This window comes from Cryptococcus depauperatus, chromosome 6 (genome assembly GCF_001720195.1).
Source record: "Cryptococcus depauperatus CBS 7841 chromosome 6, complete sequence".
NCBI classification, from domain to species: Eukaryota; Fungi; Basidiomycota; class Tremellomycetes; order Tremellales; family Cryptococcaceae; genus Cryptococcus; species Cryptococcus depauperatus.
This window is the reverse complement of record NC_089473.1, coordinates 1,476,406-1,492,408: the sequence shown is the minus strand read 5'-3', so window position 1 is coordinate 1,492,408 and position 16,003 is coordinate 1,476,406. Positions and strand designations below refer to the sequence as shown.

General features: G+C 46.1%; 6 protein-coding genes across 6 annotated transcripts; 3 read left to right on the top strand and 3 right to left on the bottom strand.

Annotated features, from left to right (window-relative positions):
• Window positions 1-1,490: 1,490 nt before the first annotated feature.
• L203_105308 (uncharacterized protein) lies at window positions 1,491-3,433 on the bottom strand (the record flags this gene model as incomplete). The annotated part of the gene is made up of 6 exons (XM_066214676.1): window positions 1,491-1,641; window positions 1,700-2,090; window positions 2,151-2,328; window positions 2,380-2,712; window positions 2,791-3,056; window positions 3,112-3,433. The coding sequence occupies 6 exons, from the start codon at window positions 3,431-3,433 to the stop codon at window positions 1,491-1,493; spliced, it is 1,641 nt and encodes a 546-aa protein (XP_066070773.1).
• A 1,871-nt stretch (window positions 3,434-5,304) lies between these two features.
• L203_105307 (uncharacterized protein) lies at window positions 5,305-6,350 on the top strand (the record flags this gene model as incomplete). Its single annotated transcript, XM_066214675.1, has 4 exons — window positions 5,305-5,785; window positions 5,833-5,936; window positions 6,285-6,295; window positions 6,344-6,350. 4 exons carry the CDS (start codon window positions 5,305-5,307, stop codon window positions 6,348-6,350), a joined length of 603 nt encoding a protein of 200 aa, XP_066070772.1.
• A 1,740-nt stretch (window positions 6,351-8,090) lies between these two features.
• L203_105306 (uncharacterized protein) lies at window positions 8,091-8,588 on the bottom strand (the record flags this gene model as incomplete). Its single annotated transcript, XM_066214674.1, has 1 exon — window positions 8,091-8,588. The coding sequence occupies one exon, from the start codon at window positions 8,586-8,588 to the stop codon at window positions 8,091-8,093; it is 498 nt and encodes a 165-aa protein (XP_066070771.1).
• A 919-nt stretch (window positions 8,589-9,507) lies between these two features.
• On the top strand, window positions 9,508-9,853 carry L203_105305 (uncharacterized protein; the record flags this gene model as incomplete). The annotated part of the gene is made up of 3 exons (XM_066214673.1): window positions 9,508-9,639; window positions 9,711-9,781; window positions 9,838-9,853. 3 exons carry the CDS (start codon window positions 9,508-9,510, stop codon window positions 9,851-9,853), a joined length of 219 nt encoding a protein of 72 aa, XP_066070770.1.
• A 1,781-nt stretch (window positions 9,854-11,634) lies between these two features.
• On the bottom strand, window positions 11,635-12,129 carry L203_105304 (uncharacterized protein; the record flags this gene model as incomplete). Its single annotated transcript, XM_066214672.1, has 1 exon — window positions 11,635-12,129. One exon carries the CDS (start codon window positions 12,127-12,129, stop codon window positions 11,635-11,637), a length of 495 nt encoding a protein of 164 aa, XP_066070769.1.
• Window positions 12,130-12,969: 840 nt separating this feature from the next.
• L203_105303 (uncharacterized protein) lies at window positions 12,970-15,293 on the top strand (the record flags this gene model as incomplete). The annotated part of the gene is made up of 8 exons (XM_066214671.1): window positions 12,970-13,155; window positions 13,201-13,266; window positions 13,312-13,633; window positions 13,704-14,053; window positions 14,106-14,224; window positions 14,274-14,614; window positions 14,665-14,919; window positions 14,971-15,293. 8 exons carry the CDS (start codon window positions 12,970-12,972, stop codon window positions 15,291-15,293), a joined length of 1,962 nt encoding a protein of 653 aa, XP_066070768.1.
• Between the last annotated feature and the right edge of the window lie 710 nt (window positions 15,294-16,003).

Genomic DNA, 16,003 nt, shown 5'->3' with positions numbered 1-16,003 from the left:
TCAAGAAAGCAGAGGATGTTTCAGGAAGGTTGAAAGGTGGCAACGCCGTCGCTTCAGCTATAATAGATTCTAGGCGGTTCGACGTCTTTGGCGGCTTTAACGATGCGCTCCGCTGATGCTTTGCCAGAAGCATGTTGGTAGAGGGGTGTTTCTCAAAGGAAGACAGCCATCGTCATGGTAATGAATGGTCATGTTAAGTATTTCATTTTAACTTATTAAGAACTAACGGAATGATCTTGTAAAGTACTGGAACCCTTTTCAACTGTGTACTCTGTTGTTTTACGTTGTTCATTGACGCATGGCTAGAATAGAGATATATATAAAAGTAGGATTATTGTACTTGTCTTTTTCCTTGGAGATGCATCATACGTAATTCTCTAAAACACTATCCATCCCATCGCACCTCTCCCTTCTACCATAATAGCAAGTCAGAAACACCTTCTTCCTGTTCTCTTCCACTCTTTTCTCCTCTTCTCCGGGTCGTCCTAGTGCCCGAATAACACAGTCGTTCTGTCGCTTATCATTCATTCTACCATAGACCAGTGCTGTGCAGAAGTGAAAAAAGGTGAAAGGAGGTATAAAGAAGCAAAGATAAGAGTAAAAATACAAAGGAAAGTCTTTTGGTGGGAGAATCGAGCTGTTATCACTGACAGATTCCTCACTGCCAATGACAACCGAGCAGATCAGCCGCGATACAAACAAAGGTACTGGTGCATCTTCATCCCCTTCCGTGGTTATGATCCAATCAATATATTTGTAGCGAGTAACAACTCGGGGGTAGTGATATGATAATGCTGTCAAGTGTAACGATATACATACACATGTTATATACACAACGCTCTGGCAGGATTGGCCGACGTAGGAACCAGCCGGAGGAGGAAAGAGGAAGGGTAGAGGAAGAAGGCCGCTGGCCAACAGTATCGGTAGGTGAGAACAGGTAGGTAGGATAAGGATAGGCGAGATTATAGAATACGATTAGCACAAGAGATGGGATAGGAGGAATGAGACTTGAGATAATAGAAAAGAGGGATTTAGGATTTGAGTACGGATTGACGTATGACACAACGCTGGGGAAAAGGTAAGTGCAATCTTAGTTCTTATATCTTATTATTGGATCTGTGCAATGCAACAAAGTAAATGAACAGAGTATACAGTGGTTGTGTTATTAGAGCAAAGGATTCCATTCAGGTAATATTACTAATACGCAATGAATAAAACAGCAGGGCAAACATCAGTTGTGATAATAAATAAGGAATCCGGTTATTAACTATCGTTCATGAAAAAGGTCTTGACGGTTCTCATTCATGACACCTACCCGATCTACTTACCAACAGCCAGAGCCAGAGGCACTCTTTCTCTACTCTTCTTCGCTCTCTCCGGTCGTCCCGTCAATCTCATCTTTGACAGCCTGACACTAATTGTCATTTCACATCCAATCATAGCTGCAAATGCTTTCAAGTTCAGACAAAACCTCCACACTATGTTGTATACTATATCGTGACTCTTGCACAAGGCAGTTCTACATTGCTTTTGAAATCTGGCTTGAACAACTTGCGATGTTGAGTAACTTGCTCAAACGCATGCGCCGTGCGTATGACCGTGGCGTCATCATTCCTCCTTCCAACGAACATGATACTGGTCCTGCTCGATCCATTAGTCTCCATACTACTGCGAAAGCAAATAAGGGATTAATACTCACGGGATATCTGGCCCAACAGTGATACGAGAGTTGGCTGACCTCTCTTCCTTTATCCCTTCGGGGTATGCAGGAAGAGGAACCGAAATTTGTGGACAACCGGCCACTGGTGCACTGGTATCGGTCCACCAGGGAGCTACTATAACGTCACACTTGTACGAGTCGAGGAGCTCTTGGATCTGGGTCGACATCTGCTTCCTAAGTTTCACCGACATTTCGTATTCCTCGCTACCTGGTGGAAATTTCTCAACCGCCTCTCTGCTTTGTTCCCAGGTGTCCATGCCCAAGAGATCATTTTCCTCTACAGCCGTTCTTGCTGTATACGCCATGACATCGCGAAAGGTGGTTAGACCGTTCGGGTTCTCTTTGAAACAGCCCAAGAATTTATCCATATCTACTTTCGTCAGCAAGGATGACCGTCGAGGCATACTGCATGAGTGCAAAACGGACGTACTTCCAATGGCGTCCACCTGAAGTGCTGTTTCGTAATGCGGCATCTTTGTCGTTGAAAGGCTCCATCGCGTAAAGTGAACATCTTCAACGACACTCGCGCCGTGCATCTTCATGGTGTGCAACGCAAGTCGGAACTGCTCCATGACGAATTCGTCACACTTGATGATGTCCCACGGAACCTACCATCCGTTAGTAAGTTGCTCCGCACAAAGCGGCCAGACGACACATACTGCAATCCGCATGCCCGACAGAGCTTTACTGTCATCACAAACAACCGCAAAGTTGCACATTGGCGGGACTATTCCAGCCACCTGTCCATGTGGATCGTCTGGAAGTGAGCAAACATCACTTAAAGCCACTTTTGTGTACTGTCCTGTGTCTTTGTGCTTTTGCGCGACGACATCCAAGACCATTGCGGCTTCACGAACTGTCTTTGCAAGAACACCCACACTGTCCTGCTGCTTGGACAATGCGTATACGCCATGGCCAGATATCAAGCCCGCCGTAGGCTTAACACCGACAATTCCGGCACATCTCGCTGGGGACGCTATACTGCCTGCATTCTGAGATATAAAAGCCACGTCAGCTACTTTTTCCTGCCATCTGGTCGATCTGTCAACTCTCGAATGCAAGTCACTCACTTCAGTACCAAATGCTATAGGAGCGAGGCCTAAAGCAACTGCAACTGCGCTTCCGGTGGATGAGCCACATGGGTTTTGATCCTTCCCAAAGATTCCTCGACATTGGCCACCATACGCCGACCAACCGGCTGGCATTACGTTAGAACGATAGTTGCCCCATTGTGTCGGGACCGTCTTCCCAAATAGTATCGCTCCCTCATCGCGGAGGATCCGTACAAGCTCTGATTCGAACGACGGTGTTGCGCCGACTAAGCCACTGCAACCGACTGTGGGCCTTGTCAGCGGGCAAAGCATGTCTGCAGCCATTCAGCTCTTGCTCACCCGTGCTTGGCATCGCGTCCGTCGTCAGAAATACATCTTTCAGCAACACAGGAATCCCGTGGAGCCGCCCTAGAGGAACGCCGTCTCGTCTCTCATTGTCCCTCAACTTGGCAATCTTCATCGCATCCGGGTTCACTATGCTGATCGCACCGAAACGCGGATTCAACTCCTCAATTCTGTTAATAAGTGTCTGAATGACTTGCTCGCAAGTGAAGTCGCCTCTGTCGTATCCCTCGCGGAAATCAAACATCGTCATGTCGCCGAGCAGCTTTGGTGTTTGCCGCGGCGAGGGCGTAGCCGCGCCATCGTTGAGGTGTGCCATGGTAGGTAAGAGATGATAGATGTGAATGATATAGTAGAGATCAAAGGCTGGGAGTTATAGTGGGTGGTAGTGGAACAACTGTGGAGGCTTATGTTGCATCACTGTGGAAAGGTGAGTGCAGTACTACTGGTATATATCAATGCCAGTTGTGCACAATGAACAAGGGAAAGTAGCAATGCGAATCATTGTGTGCACAAATAAAGGATTGCCGTTCGTTTGCATTTACATGGAGTACTGTCAGTCACTGATAAAGAAAGGAATTTTGGACTGTACCATTCGTCACAAAACAGCTTCGCAAACATCTGCACCTTTGCGCGGTGTAGCCCTCTTCGATTTGGTGTTTGGCATAGAGGAGCAATGATAAAGTGAAACAGCAAATGATTTATTCATAGTATACACATAGAGGGCTCTTTCAATATGCAGTATGACTCTTCTGTGATATTTGCCATTGGTTGTAAAGGTCTGCCGGGTTACTAGAGACGGCAACGATGTGGACGCTTGTGACTCGTCGTAATAGGCTCAAGGCGCTTGGCGAGCCAGTCAAACTCTTGGGCAATTGGAGGCATGCACCAAAAGCTTATGAGCTGTCGTAAAGTGCGGAGGCGTTTGATTGAGCCAAAGAGTCGGTAGATATGCGTTTGATGGGCGACATTATCATGTAGAGTAGTGGAATGAATGTATAAAAGTGAGATAAAACGTTTTGAATTTGGAAATCAAAAGCATGTCGGGATAATTTCTCAATATTTCGCGACTAAATATTCAAATCACCACATACCTCAATGAGTTTTTCTTTTTCGCTATACAATTCTCTGGTTCATGTTGAAAGTTTTCTGTCTTGGGCTTTTGATGATGGCAACAGAAAGTTACTCGTTGAAAAGCAAAGACAAGTCTTGCTTAAATATGTTGTCAGATTGACACTCTCGCTGTATGGTATGTTGTACAACTCTTTTTCTTAGAGATACCGCGCTGATTCCATGAAAAGCATTTACTGAAAACGTATAGCAGCCATCGCCACGGGTAAAAGACTCCATAAATGACGTCCGCTTGCATCGCTGACATACTCTTTATACACACCAGCGCCATTGCTAAAGGTTGCGCGTGTGTTTGCCTCGAGTCTACTGATATGTCGCAGACTGATTTAGGAGAATCAACAATCCCGACCGATATCTGCTTTTCCAGAACCATATCAAATCTCCTACACCAGTTGCTGCAGAGCAAAAAGGAGCAATCTGTCGCTAATCGACATAATGCACTCACGTATGCAATGTTTGTGGAATGTCCGTCAACGAAGACCACTTACGGATAAGGAAATGGATAGATAGACAAAACCGTAGAACCCTTTTACCTTGGATGCTTCGATTCTACGCCACACCAGTGCTAGATTTGCTGCATCAAAACATCCACTGCCACAGCGATACCCTACTTACATCTCGTATACCTAAAACAGTCACCCAACAAACCCAGTGTCACACCAAATGCCTTCACATGCCTATCCATCACCCGTCCATCCCTCACCACGTCTCCGCTTTCCCATATCCTCTCTACCATTCAAACACCATTTCCTATTCCGACAACAACGATGGCGCGACAAACGAGACAGCTATCCACGGCGATATCCATTGTACCATGCCAGCCGTGCTTCCGAGAAAGTCCGCCCGCGCAGAGAAAAGAAGGATGCGCGAATGTCAAAGGAAGTGACCGGAGGAATATATTTGAACGGCTTCACCGCCTGATGTAGGAGCTTCAGTTCTTGCTGATACTGAGTCAAAAGCGGACGGTAATAGCCAGCTATTAACAAAACCATCCCCCATCGCCTCAGACTCGTCGCCTGTCCCTCGTTTGGTCTCTATCAGCCATCCACACTTTAAGCCATGGGCTCAAGTGCAGGCAGCTCCTACACCGGTTTCAATCCCACCACTTTTCCTCGTGAAAGCTCTACGGACAGCCGCGGGTCTGGAAGCCAACCAGACGATCGGTTTCACAGTGGCACACAAGCCGTGCCGGATACCACCCAGGATTCTCCGCCTCCGGATATAGATCACAATGAATTGGCTAAAACATATATGCTCAGTACTCGCATGTTTTTTGAAACCGTCTTTAAGAGGCATTTGGAGGAAGATTCGAAATTATTACATGACCCAAAAGGTTTTCGTAAAGTGATCGAAAAAGGCATGGCTGAACTGCACAAAACACTGAAGACTGGGAACGCGGATAAAGCGCTCGAACAGAACAAAATTCTCCAGATGCATTTCCGTTCGGCTTCCAAAAAGAGCACATGCCCTAGCATGTCAGCCTGGCAGGAGCCCATCAACAGATGGAAAGAAATGGCAGACAACTTGGATACTGCCCTGGGTAGGGTGAAAACAGAGCAGCAGCTGGCGTCAACAACAGCGTCAAAGGCGTCAAGAGCATCGAGAGGAGATCAAAGTGGAACTGGATCCGTAAAGGTCTCATCAAAAATGGGAAATACAATAAAGAGAATAGGAGGGCTGTGGAAGAAAAGGTAGGCGTGCAAGTGGCCTGCGTGCCTAATCGGGGAATGCATAGTCTGCTCTACAGTCTGATGGTGCACACGAGATTATTAAGCAGATACGTACAGTTAGAAAGATACTAAATCACGAGTAAGATAAAAGTGTAGAGATGAACAGGAAAACAGACCCAGCGGGCGAAAGAACGAGACTACGACGAAAACAAGCATGGGCACGATGGCAAGCATCTTGACAGAGTCGAAAGCAACACACCCTGTGAATGACAGAGAGCTCTGTTCGAAGGGTCATGGGTAGGGAGAGGTCATGACAGTTGGGCATAGAGTGTGTTTCGAGCAGGTGGGATTGCTGGATGGCCGTTGTAGAGTGTAGAATGGTAGGTGCTTTTGAGGAAGCAGTCCTGGCTCATGGCTCACTGTAAAAGGATGTGAGTAGCCGGCTTGGTCTATGCCAGCTATGCAGTTGTTAGCCAAGCAGTCGAGTGCGAATACCGGGCTGGTAGCTGTGTCCGCATACGCGTACTGTCGGTGACCGTCTCGAGGCGTGAAGATACCACTGGATTACTGCTGGATTGCCCAGAGTCTGGCTGGGTGGATGTGCTGCCGACAGGCCTGGGTGCTTTGAAGCGAGAAAAGTACTCTGGGTCAGGTGAAAGGCCACCGCTGATTGGGAATCTACGCGAGGGAGAGTCACGTCGTGAATGCTGGTCTGCGGCGCGGGGGAGAGTACATGTTCTCGGTGTAGAGGCGAAAAGATCCCGCATGGGCTTTGTTCAGGTCAAGCTCGATGCCATCTGTGCTTTGTAGTTTTACTGATGAGCCAGGTTTGAGAATAACGAGCTGGCGGATATACTGGACGTGTGGCGAGGTGTTGTCGCTTCATTGATGCATAAAGTCGAGTGAGAATATCGCTATACGTGTGCCACGGTCAGAACGAATGGCACTGAGCTGCAGTGCTGCCAAAGGTTTGTTGCGAGTGAGTGCGTTTTCTTGCCTTGGGTAGCAGAGTCGGACGGCATCGTTGAGAGCTGAGTGATGGACAGTGTTGGTAGTGGAAAATGGTGATATCGCTCAATATGCTCGCACTGCTGATGTACGCGTTGATGACATGTTACGATAGGTGCAAAGACAGATACAACTCTGCCATCGACATTAGGTGTTTCGGATAGCTGGTAGGATTGTTGCAAAGTGGTAACGGCGGTTGTATAAACGTTGCACGACGCGGCTGGCTCTAGCGGACTTGCATCGAATCTCCGCCAGCTCATCCATGTGGGTGACTTGTGGGCGGACAACGCCGATTTTCGTGAGCAACTGGTACATCTCTTACCATTATCCAACAACGTGTCGACCGCAGAGGCATGGCTATGTTGCTGCATCCCAAGCTGTCAGATGCGGCGGAATGGACGGCATGGTGTGTATCGACAAGTGCACGATACGGCAGTGAGACACCAGAACAAGAGCAGCTCACAAGAGGAGACCGATTCTAGGAGTGTATTACGACGGCGCATGGCTGCTGAGCGGTACTCGTCTGAGAAGACTTTCTGTTCGATAGACAGGGAAGGCTACCAGTGTGTAGATGAGAGCGGCTATTGCGAATACACCGAATGAGAACACCGTACACAGCCAGCAAGCATCACTCGTTCACTCACAACCAAACCATTGCCAGTCACCTCGCTCAATGACATCGCTTTGGCTCGCAGGAGCTCATCGCGTTGGAGGGGGTATGCTGTTGCCGTTGTGAATACACCGTCCTGTCTCCTACTGTCCAATACATAGATGTATAAAACATGTTTATACGATCACTAATCCTCCAAGAGGATTTCATCATACGCTATGCTACCAGGCCTTACTCCTGCATACATGTCCAACGCCGTCGACTCTCCCTCGAATTTTACCACTCCTTACAGCCAAAGCCTATAGCCAGCAACCACCGTCCTCCAGAGACAGGATGGTAACAATACGCAACATGGTTATGCGTCGCTGCTTCTGCTACAATTTAGGCCCTACCCGCGATTCACCTGTCCGATCGATTGTTCCATCCATTGGACATTGCCATTCACCCTGCGGTTTCATCTCTGTTCTCTCCACTAAACTACCTCTACTGGGTCATTCACATATCCACCCACTGAGCGTGTCTGAACGTAACACAACCGAACCGTTCCCGATTATGTGCTACTTCCCCCAAAAGAGTGATTCTTTAGGGTTCGCGTCACGAATGCTCTTCTCGTAAGCGTAATGTATACTCATGTCTCGTGGTTCACTTGGATGAAGATTCAGCGCGCTCTGGAATGACTTCTCAAAGTCCCTTAATTTTTTACGTGTTTCTCGGATTTCGTTGTCATTACTCGTAGTGTCTTCCCCAGCCCTTGTCGACTTGCCTCCGGCAGAAGAGTTCCTCGAACGTTGCTTCCTTTCCAGTGCGTATAACTCCATTTTACGTTGCCTAATTTGAAGACTCCCCCATTCCTTAAAAGTCGGATGTTTCTGCGACTGCTGGCTAGGGGTTGACTCGGGAATTGTATCATTGGCAGACGAGGAGGGGGGCTGAGATGGGCCAGAGCCTGTTGTTTGCAAATCTTCCGGCCGAGTAGAATCCTTACTACATAACGATTTTGGTTTGAATCCCCACTGTGCTTCAATTGAATCCTCAGGTTGATCTTCTGAGCCCATAGCTGGAAAAGTCTTGACGATTAGCGCTTCGAAGATATCCCGTCACAAGACACAAGAGACAATGTTCAATGTGTTTGGAAACACCCAGCCTTCCGCTTTTAACCTGTTCGCCCAATGTCGGACTCACCACGGATGGCTCCCATAACCACTCCGCACAAAAGTCCGCAAGTATCTCCGCGCTGCCTCCCTTCAATCCGTTGATGGCCTCTTTCATTCGCGCCTGTCGTCGATTCTCAAAGGAGAGAGAGTCTTTTGATAGGTCTTGTCGAGCGGTGTTGCCAGGCAGTCTCGTAATGGGAGTCAGTGTCGATCGTGGATAGGCGTGTGGACGGGTGCACGCCTAATGCATAACGCTGGGTTTGTGTTGAAAACGCTCGTCTTGTCTTATTCATAGACGAGCCATCTAGACGAGGTCAATGTCTTGATAGAATCGTCCACACAGTGGCAACGCATCGTCCGACTACGGCTCAGCCAAGCTACAAGCGCCATGGGTGAGGTTTGAGCGTGGAAACTATCAAGGAAAACCAGGAAGGAGCTGCGTCCAAGGCTCGAGTGCTGTTCTATCCAGTCTCAGAGTCGCTGGCTCTCCTCGGTACGCCACCACGAGTCATGCCGCCAAACGTATGTAGCTGGATGACTCGACAGATTTCGCTCGCTTTGTTTCGCCACCGCATCGCGCTCTTCTTGCCGTGAGCAATGTGTGTGTTGTATGTGTCGAAGGATACTTGTCCTAGGATGGTCTCAATGTTATACATCCTTACCATCTCGTGCATATTCTTTGGCCATAGGAAAAAGTACGCACCCTCTTCAGCAAGCATTTCATATCGTGTTTACCGACTCTCTCAACTTTGTCAAGTCCCGTCGCATATCCTGAAGTGTTCTTGTTTTGGCGTATCTGGACGATTGTGCCGCGGTTGTGATGAGTGACGCAAATGCTGTGTCAAGGGTTTCAGCTTCTTTCAAGACTTTTTCTACTTTTTTCTGGTCCATATTACCATTGAAGAGGACATCTCTCAGTGTGTTGCAGCTCGTTCCAACGTCCGTAAGAACTGTTGGTGTTCTGGAGAGTATGCTTCATAGGCGGCTTCATGGTCGGCCTTTTCCCTCATTGATTTGTAACAGCCTTGGGCTAATGCGATATTTGTCTTGAATAACGCATCGTTCGCTGCTGTATCTCCATCTGAAGACTGTTGGTCAGTCACGATGCTGGTAAGAGGTGGTGACATCTGGCTCATGTTTAGTGTCGTAGCGTGGAGTCGTTGTGACGGTGTTGCAGACGTCGATATATCGCTGACAGAAAAGTGCTCTGCTTTTGTAAGAAGGTTGGAAAACGCAGCCCAAGCTTCTGCTCTATTTCATTAACAAAGGTTACAGACGGAAAAAAACGTTTGTAAAAAGAAGCAGACTTTTCTAGTCATCTCGTTTCAGCTCGCTTGCTGTTTACTAGAATTCTGCTCGGCTATGCATTTTGTCAAAGATGATGTATGATAGGAGGTATGGCAAGGGATCAAGACGACGGCTGGACTGCTGTGTTTGGTTCAGAGTGCTGAAGGTGATGTTACCGCTATGGTTTTGTGTGCTAGAATAAGGGTGGGAGGGATAGGATGAACCTTTGTTATAAAGTCGTTATGGACATTATGGTAAACTTCTTGATAGTTGCCTTGACATGAGGAAAGTGGTAAGTCTTGGATTTGAACAGGCGGCCTTGGGACGAGGCTGGCTTTGCCAAGGTTGTCGAGAGTGTCAGAACCTTGGAATTATGACATGGAATATAGCCAATAAGTAATAATGCAATGTAGATTGCATTATTGTGACCTTTTGGTACAGAGCGTGGATATTAATTATTGCTAATATTCATGACAGAGAGGTGTTACAACCCTGCGCTTACTGTCCTACTTTCAATTGTTGTTCAGCGCGAATACCATACACCAGCATACAGTCAAGCCTATAAGTCGATAACTTGAGGCCATCGGTCCAGGTCGCAACACGTCGACTCAACATGAATACAACCACAAACTGACAGCCTCGCTTGGAGGCTAATAATCGCTATCCTGTTGTACCAGTGGAAGGCCTCCGGGACTGGAGAGTCACGGTTTGGGTGAAGAGCGTTGGAGGTGGATTCGCGGTAAGGAACATTTATAGGAGGATGTTGAAAGGTCAACACCATCGCTTGTATTCATCGACAAGAGTGCGCTTTCCTTGGCCACAAATGGTTCTTGATCAGATTTGGGAGAAGGGGTTTACGATGGAGGGAAATTTAACGGATACAACACCGACGGTTCCATGCTGGGCAGTTTTCAAGACACTCCTGTCAGACAAGAGGGTTAAGAAGAAACACAAGGCCAAGGGTGGTTAAGGGTATTGGGTTACAGGTGTATGTCGCAGAATGGTGGAAACCAACCTAGGATATCGGGGCCAGATGGCGCAAACCAATCCAAGATGTGGTGGCAGAATGGTGCAGACCTATCATGTTGTAAGAGTGCAGCAATCGTCTGTAGTGTAGCAGCATTTTTAGCCACAACATTATATTTGGATTTGTATGTTGGATAGACTGGGAGTAGCCAACAGTGTGTACTAAAGAGCCAGTGCATACCGATGGATTATCGCATGACACAGCGAGGTTGCATTGTCGTTTTTCCATGATCATGTCCTGCATAGGTGTCTTTAATTCCAACACGGGCGGGTTAAAAAGCTGCAGGTGAAGGACGGTGGCAGTCGCTTTGAGGTTCTAGCTATAGCACAGAGGCGAGGCCTGCATGTGGCCCTGCTGGCGATGAGTATTCAAGTCCTCTTTTCGAATAACTGGGGATAACCTGAAACGCTGCAGAGTTTAGCAAGGTAGCAGTGAAAACAGACCGATTCTCGAGGAGACACATTCTACAAACATTTATATACATTCATAGATAAACAACAGTAACGAACAAGACAAAAGGAGAATCCGGTAGATACTGCTATCATGCGCTCCACGGCAGACCAAGGTAGGACAGCAGAGATGCAAGGTTGTAGCGTATCTCGTGTAGATTCCGAGACTTGTCATAAACAACGGCTATGCGTTTCCTCTCCTGCTGGTTGGTAGAGCCATTTTTGCTTCTTTCAAATGGAACATTATCTTTTCCAAGAGCTGTGAGACTTCTTTCAACACGGCTTTGACTTCTTCACTTGCTGACAGTTCATCGGCCTGGATGATCGAGTCAACCTCTTCGCAAACTTGTTTGGTTTGTTGCATTCCTCTTGCAATATTTTTTTCTGGCGGAGCCAATCTGCATTCGTTCACGGTAACCAGCAAGTCACTCAAAAGTTTGGCCATTTTGCCATGAATATCTTCAGGATCCGTAAGGTCTGCATTCCACATGTACCGCGGACTGTTGTTCTTGTCACAAGCTGAGTTACATGAGGCGATGGCAGCTTGAATATGTTTGTTACGAAGTAAATGGTTCGTCCGAGAGTACAGAGCAGACACAATGCCACTCAATTTGTCTGCTTCGGCTGTGAGATCATGGCTTGATAGTGATCGTGGAGCTTGCAGAGACTGGACAGACATAGTGAAGGGTAATAGAGTTCTGGCTAGGCTAAAGAGTCCTCGTTTTCTACTTTCAAGCTGTTGAGGTCAGTTGTCGAGACAGATTATCATGTCACTGAACAAAGATGGGGCGGCTGCCGCAGAAAGGAGACTGTCCCTGCTATTTCCATTGACGCTCGTTTACACCTTCCAGGTTATTTCTTTAACAGGCATAAATCTCAAAGGAAAGGCTCGACACTAGCTTTCGACTGTTTCTTGTTTCTGATAGTAGAGTGTAGGAGTGTTTTATGCGACATGTGTTGACCAAGTAAATTCTTATTCGGTGTTCAAAGAGTGCTACTTACCAAAGTGGACATGGTTGCCTAATTCTATTGCAGCACTCTCAGAAAGCAGATGTAGACAGACGTTTGTAAGGTAAATCACCTTTCTTCCACGTCTATTCGAGGATTGCCGTTAAAAGTGCTTTATGTTCGCATCGAGATGTAGCTCACTACGCACAGGACCAGCAGGTTTCTCTAGGAGCCGGAGACTACAATCTAGTTGAATTGCATACCGCATAAGACGCGCGGTTTGCTACAGCATAGCTGGATTAGATATGCAATATCTAATACTTTGTCATAACATGTCTGCCATATAGTACCGCCATTGCATTTTCGGGGCACGCATGTTTGTTATGCTGGCTGGTACCGTTAATTTGCTTGATTAAACCTGTGATTGATATAAATCAAGAATGAGATGGACATTTACCTGTAAAGTCAGACAGATTCAGTCCGTATTACGTAACTGCAATGGTTTTATTTTTATGAGATACTATTTCTGTTTTTCATATAATCGTAGCATTCACTCTTTAGCAAAAAAACAATGTCCTCGGCATCTCCAGCATCCTCCTCTTCAAAGCGCAAGACGCCACCAGAGATATCAGAAGATGAGTTTACCAGAATCCCAACACGCGAGGAGAAGCGTAAACAGAAAAAAGTAGCAAAACACAAGCCCTCGTTTCAGTACAATATACAGGATTTGAGATATGGCAAAAAGGTTACAATAGCAGTAAGCATTCGTTTAATGGCACTTTTCTAATCTGACATGTTGAAGCATATCCGTGATTTACTGCTTTATATACTCGTCAATGCTCAAAAGCCTCAATGGATTCATGTTGAAGTGAGTAAGGCAAACTAGATCTTTTATCCCACTTATAAAAGCTAGAACAAATCGTTCATCTCACATACTGTGGTGCTATACATCCCAGGCTTGCTTCCGGCGCATCTTGGCCTCAATCCCAATGTCACAAAGTCATCTATGCCCTTTTCTCTTTCACCCGACTCGGCAGAATCTACAGTCGAAGACTTGACACAATCAACATCATCCTCAAAGGTCCCTTCCATGTCAGAGCTTTTTACGTATGGATGCCCAACCAGAGCTCCAGGAGACAAAACCAAAATGCATTCCCCAATTAACCAATTGCTTATGTCTCCCATGCCAGACAGTGTCAAGAAGCAAATAGATGAAGAAACTCAAAGACTTCACCGTTGGTTCTATTGCTTTCTGTCTGTCGCTGTTAGTGAATACGCTCATGTTGTTGGTTCTAACTTATCTAGAATCGGCATCGACACTCGGGCGTCACCTACCACTCATGTTCCTCCTCACGCCAAACCAAATGATAGACAACAATTACAGTCTTCCTTCCTATCTTCCCAAAGGAAATTCCATCGTGATTCCCGGCTCAGAAAAATGGCAATTGCCTGAGCAGTTGATGCAAAAACTATCAGGTTCGCACGACGCACCGAGCATAGATAGTCTTTCGGCAAATTCTGGGGCTGTCGCTATTACTAATTCAGCAAAATCTGTCAAGGGCAATACTAGAAAAGGAGACTGGGTTGAGACAGCCGAAGCTCAAAATCCGCCTGACAACGGGATCTATCCCGTATTGGCTATCGATTGCGAAATGGTGAGAAGTTGTGAATTCGTGAAGGGATTAAAGGTTTGATACTTGATTTTAGGTTGTTTCAAACGACGGGGATGAGCTTGCGAGAGTATCCGTTGTTGATTTTGAGTCTGGCCAAACTGTCTTTGATCATTTTGTGAAACCTCCATTAGAAATTACAGATTATCGTACCCGGTAAGTGGTGTTTTAATGCATGTCGCGATGGCTGAGTCTATCGCAACAGATGGTCAGGAATTACAGCCGATTTGCTTCGCACAGCTACTCATACAGTTGCCTCTATTCAGCAATGTCTTCTTCTTGGCGAAACACCCATTATTACGCCACATACCATCCTCCTCGGCCACTCACTTGAATGTGATCTGAATGCTCTCCGGATACGACATCCACTATGTATTGATACCGCTCTCATCTATAAGCATCCGAGAGGACCCCCTTTCAAACCTGGGCTGAAATGGTTAGCGCAAAAATGGCTGAACAAGGAGATCCAAGCAAGCGAGGAGGGTCACGATTCGGTGGAAGATGCGAAAGCGTGCGTGGATCTTCTTAGGATGAAAATGGAGTATGGTTAGTAGATTTTTGTAACAGCTCAGTGTCAGAGTACTTACTTGAAGAAGGCCCGGAATTTGGCAACTCGATGAACAACATGGAACCAATTGTGGAACGACTAAACAGATATACAATAAATTCGCCAAAAGGTAAAACATCGGCTTATTGCGATTATGGCAATCCTCGTTGGCTTTATGGCAACAAAGCAACTACTGCGATATCATGTTCAGATGATGAAGAGGTTTGGACTGCTGTCAGACAACATGTCAAGTCACATGATTTTGTTTTCGCCAGATTGATGGATTTAGCACGCGTGCAAGGATGTAAGTCTCACGTTCTTTGGTTTTGTTATGAGTTTTAAACATTTGTACTAGGGGACAATGGGGATCCTACTCTTACGGTCGATAGCGAAAACACTCTTGAACAAGCTTTGACACGTTTTGATACTCTGCTTACATCCTTGCACTCTTCTTTGCCCCCCAACACAGCTTTGATCTTGGTCACTGGACATTCGAGTCCATTGGCAATGCTCGATCTAACACGACGGCGACAAAGATGGGAGCAGCTGATCAAGACTAATGGAAGTTTGGAAGGAATAGAGGCAGATGACCGATGGTTGACGCAGGACGACAGATCATTAGAACAGAGTGTGGAAGAAGCAAAAGAAGGAATGGCTTTCTTTAGGGTCAAAACGTGACGAGCTACTCAATCATACATATCAAAAAAGTCCTTTACAGGAATAACATATAATCAATAGTACTATCGGAAAACAAAATCATATGTGTATGATTAAAAGCACCTCATTCAATCAATTTTGGCTCGTTCGTATTGACGCATCTTGTAAACTGTATGCTACAATTATGCATTCCCTATGTTCACGTCAGAATCAGTCTTGTGAAAGTTAATGAAATGTATTTCAATCTTGTTCAATGAAGGTTGTTGAGCAAAATCCGAATCAGACGAGGTTTTATACCATTCTTTTCCGTCTATGTCAAATTCATGCAAATTGCGAAGCATTGTATTGATTAGCAACGTCAATTACTTTCGGAGTTACGAAATCATGTATTGAAAAAACGATGAAGTTGAGAAAAGTGCACGCTTACCAATCAAAACAACGAGTCATTGCCATAGATCCAAATTTGAATATCTAGCTGTTTCGCATAGTATAAGCAAAGCTGAAACAGCGGTAGTTATGTAAAAACAACAGAAAATTTAAGCCCGGTTTGAGAGCATGTAGTTCAAATTTTTATGTCTCTTTGCATTTTAGTTCTACAATGTGTATCGTAAGGAAGCAATCAGCCACTGTCAAGGATCGGTTATGTCTAGGAGTTTAAAACTAAAAGGCTTCGGGACTGGGTGTCGCTTCGCTGAGGAGTTTCTAGCTGTAATAGACAAAGACAGCTATTT